General features: G+C 14.4%; 1 protein-coding gene across 1 annotated transcript; it reads right to left on the reverse strand.

Moving 5' to 3' along the window:
* Positions 1-163: 163 nt before the first annotated feature.
* PRSY57_0921900 (RNA-binding protein, putative) lies at positions 164-1,383 on the reverse strand (the record flags this gene model as incomplete). Its single annotated transcript, XM_012907458.1, has 6 exons — positions 164-248; positions 395-492; positions 609-696; positions 813-919; positions 1,017-1,121; positions 1,258-1,383. The coding sequence occupies 6 exons, from the start codon at positions 1,381-1,383 to the stop codon at positions 164-166; spliced, it is 609 nt and encodes a 202-aa protein (XP_012762912.1).
* Between the last annotated feature and the right edge of the window lie 1,117 nt (positions 1,384-2,500).

Below are 2,500 nucleotides of genomic sequence, written 5' to 3' on the forward strand. Positions count from 1 at the left end.
CTCTTAATTATTTTTTTTTTTTTTTTAAAAAAAAAAAAAAAAAAAAAAAAAAAAAAAAGGAAAAAAATTATTTATAAAATAAAAAAATAAAAATTTTTTTTTCTTTTTTTTTTTTTTTTTTTTTTTTATATTTTTTTTTTTTTTTTTTTTTTTTTTTTTTTGTTTATGTTCTTTCATATGGGTTAGTAACAATTTTTTTGTATGCACCTCTTCCTCTATAAAATGGTCTGAAGCTTGGTTGTCTAAGTCTACAAAAATGAAATATATAAATAAATACATTTAGAAGAATTTACAAAAATATTTCGAAAATAACAAATATATATAGGATAAAGAAAAAAAAAGAAAAAATAGATATATTTATTTATTCATTTATTTTTATTTTTTTGGTATGTACCTTCCTCTAACACCTAATGCGCTCTTCATTCCTCTTCCCCTAAATGGACTAATTTTGGGCCTGTTGAATCCTGGTATATTTCTTCTCTTACTACATACCTAAGAAGAGACAAAAATAAAATTAAATAAATAAATGAATAAATATACGTATGTAAATATATATATATATATATATATATATATATATATATATATATATAACATTTTTAACTTACCTTGATTTGTCTTTTTTTAAAAAATGATTCTGATAAAGATAAGGCTGTTCTAACAGATGATGCATCAGCAAATTCAATGTATGCATATCTACCAAAAAAAAAAAAAAAAATAAATAAATAAATTAAAAAATAAATATATGCATACAAATATATTATACGTATACATATATATATATATATATATATCCTTATTATTAATATTACCCTTTCGAATGGCCTGTATTTTTATTTACTAAAATTGTTACTCTATTTATTAAACCGCATTCTGAAAATAATGATTGAAGTTCTTCTGGTTGTGTTGAATAATCAACCTATAAAAGAAATAGAATATTAAATGAATAAACAAATATACATATATATTTGTTTATTTATTTATTTATTTATTTTATTTTGTTTTTATTTTTTTACATTTCCAACAAATATAGATCTATTATTTATTTCTTCTTGTTCTTGTTCATGGGAATCAACATTACCTCCTTGGTTCATTTGAATTTCTGCACCTTCATTCATCATCTTTAAAATTATAAAAGAAATATAATACATATAAATGAATAATATAAACAAATAAATGTAAACATATTAATAAATAAACATACCAACATACATATATATATATATTATAACAATATAAACTTGTTTATTTATTTACTTTTAATTTTTGTAGATCACTAAATTCCTTATCAATATTATTAATGTCATCAACTTGGACCTTAAAATTGGCTCCATCACCCTTCGCTTTTTCAGCGTTCATTTGATCAATATTGACTTGTTCCATTTTTTTTTTTTTTTTTAATTATAAAATATTATATTATTATTATTATTACATATATATTATATATTTCTTCTTTTTTATAACTTTATATAAAAATAAATGAAGAAATTAAAAAAAAAAAATAAATAAAACAAAATTATATATATATAGATGCTTTATTTATTTTTATATAATATACTATAAAAATATATTTTTAAAAAATAAAAGAATTATATCTTTATATAATATATATATAATATTTATATATATATATATATAATATATGAACAGTAGTATTATACATATAAAAAAAGAAAAAAAAAGGAATATACGAAAGAAAATAGTAATGAAAAAAGATAAATGGAACTAAATATATTTAAATAAATATATTATCATAAAATTGATCCGTAAGATTAATTATATATTTTTTCTTCTTTTTATAAATATTTTATATTAATTAAAAAATATATATAAATATATATATATGATATATATTATAATACATATGTATAGTATGTAATATAATATAATATAATATATATAACCTTCTTTTTGATTTTTTTTTATTTTCTTTAAATAAAAAGGGGGGAATATTCTCATATAAATTATATATATAATATATATATTATATAATAAATATAATATTTAATGTATACAAATAAAAAAATAAAAATATATATAAAATGAATATTTATATATACTTTTTCAAAATAATTTATATTTATTTTTAATAATATTATTACATATGTTATATATAATATATATTATATATATATTTTATTATTATGTAATTTTTTTTTTATTAATATAATAAAAATATATTTTATTTATATATAATAAGAAGATATATTATAATAATATATATATATATATATATATATATATTAATAAATCTCATATAATATATATATCTTTATAAATGTATTCAATATATATTATATATATATTAATATATATTAAAAACTATTTTATATGTTATTTATTTGTGTTTAAAAATTTTGGTATGCAATATAAAAAATAAAAAAGAAAAAAAAATATTTTTATATTTTATATTATTATATATAAATGTATAGGTTTTTTTTAAAAAAAGAAAAGAAAGATAATATTTATACATATAATAATATTTTTTCTTTTTGAATGA

Source organism: Plasmodium reichenowi, chromosome 9 (genome assembly GCF_001601855.1).
Source record: "Plasmodium reichenowi strain SY57 chromosome 9, whole genome shotgun sequence".
Taxonomy (NCBI): domain Eukaryota; phylum Apicomplexa; class Aconoidasida; order Haemosporida; family Plasmodiidae; genus Plasmodium; species Plasmodium reichenowi.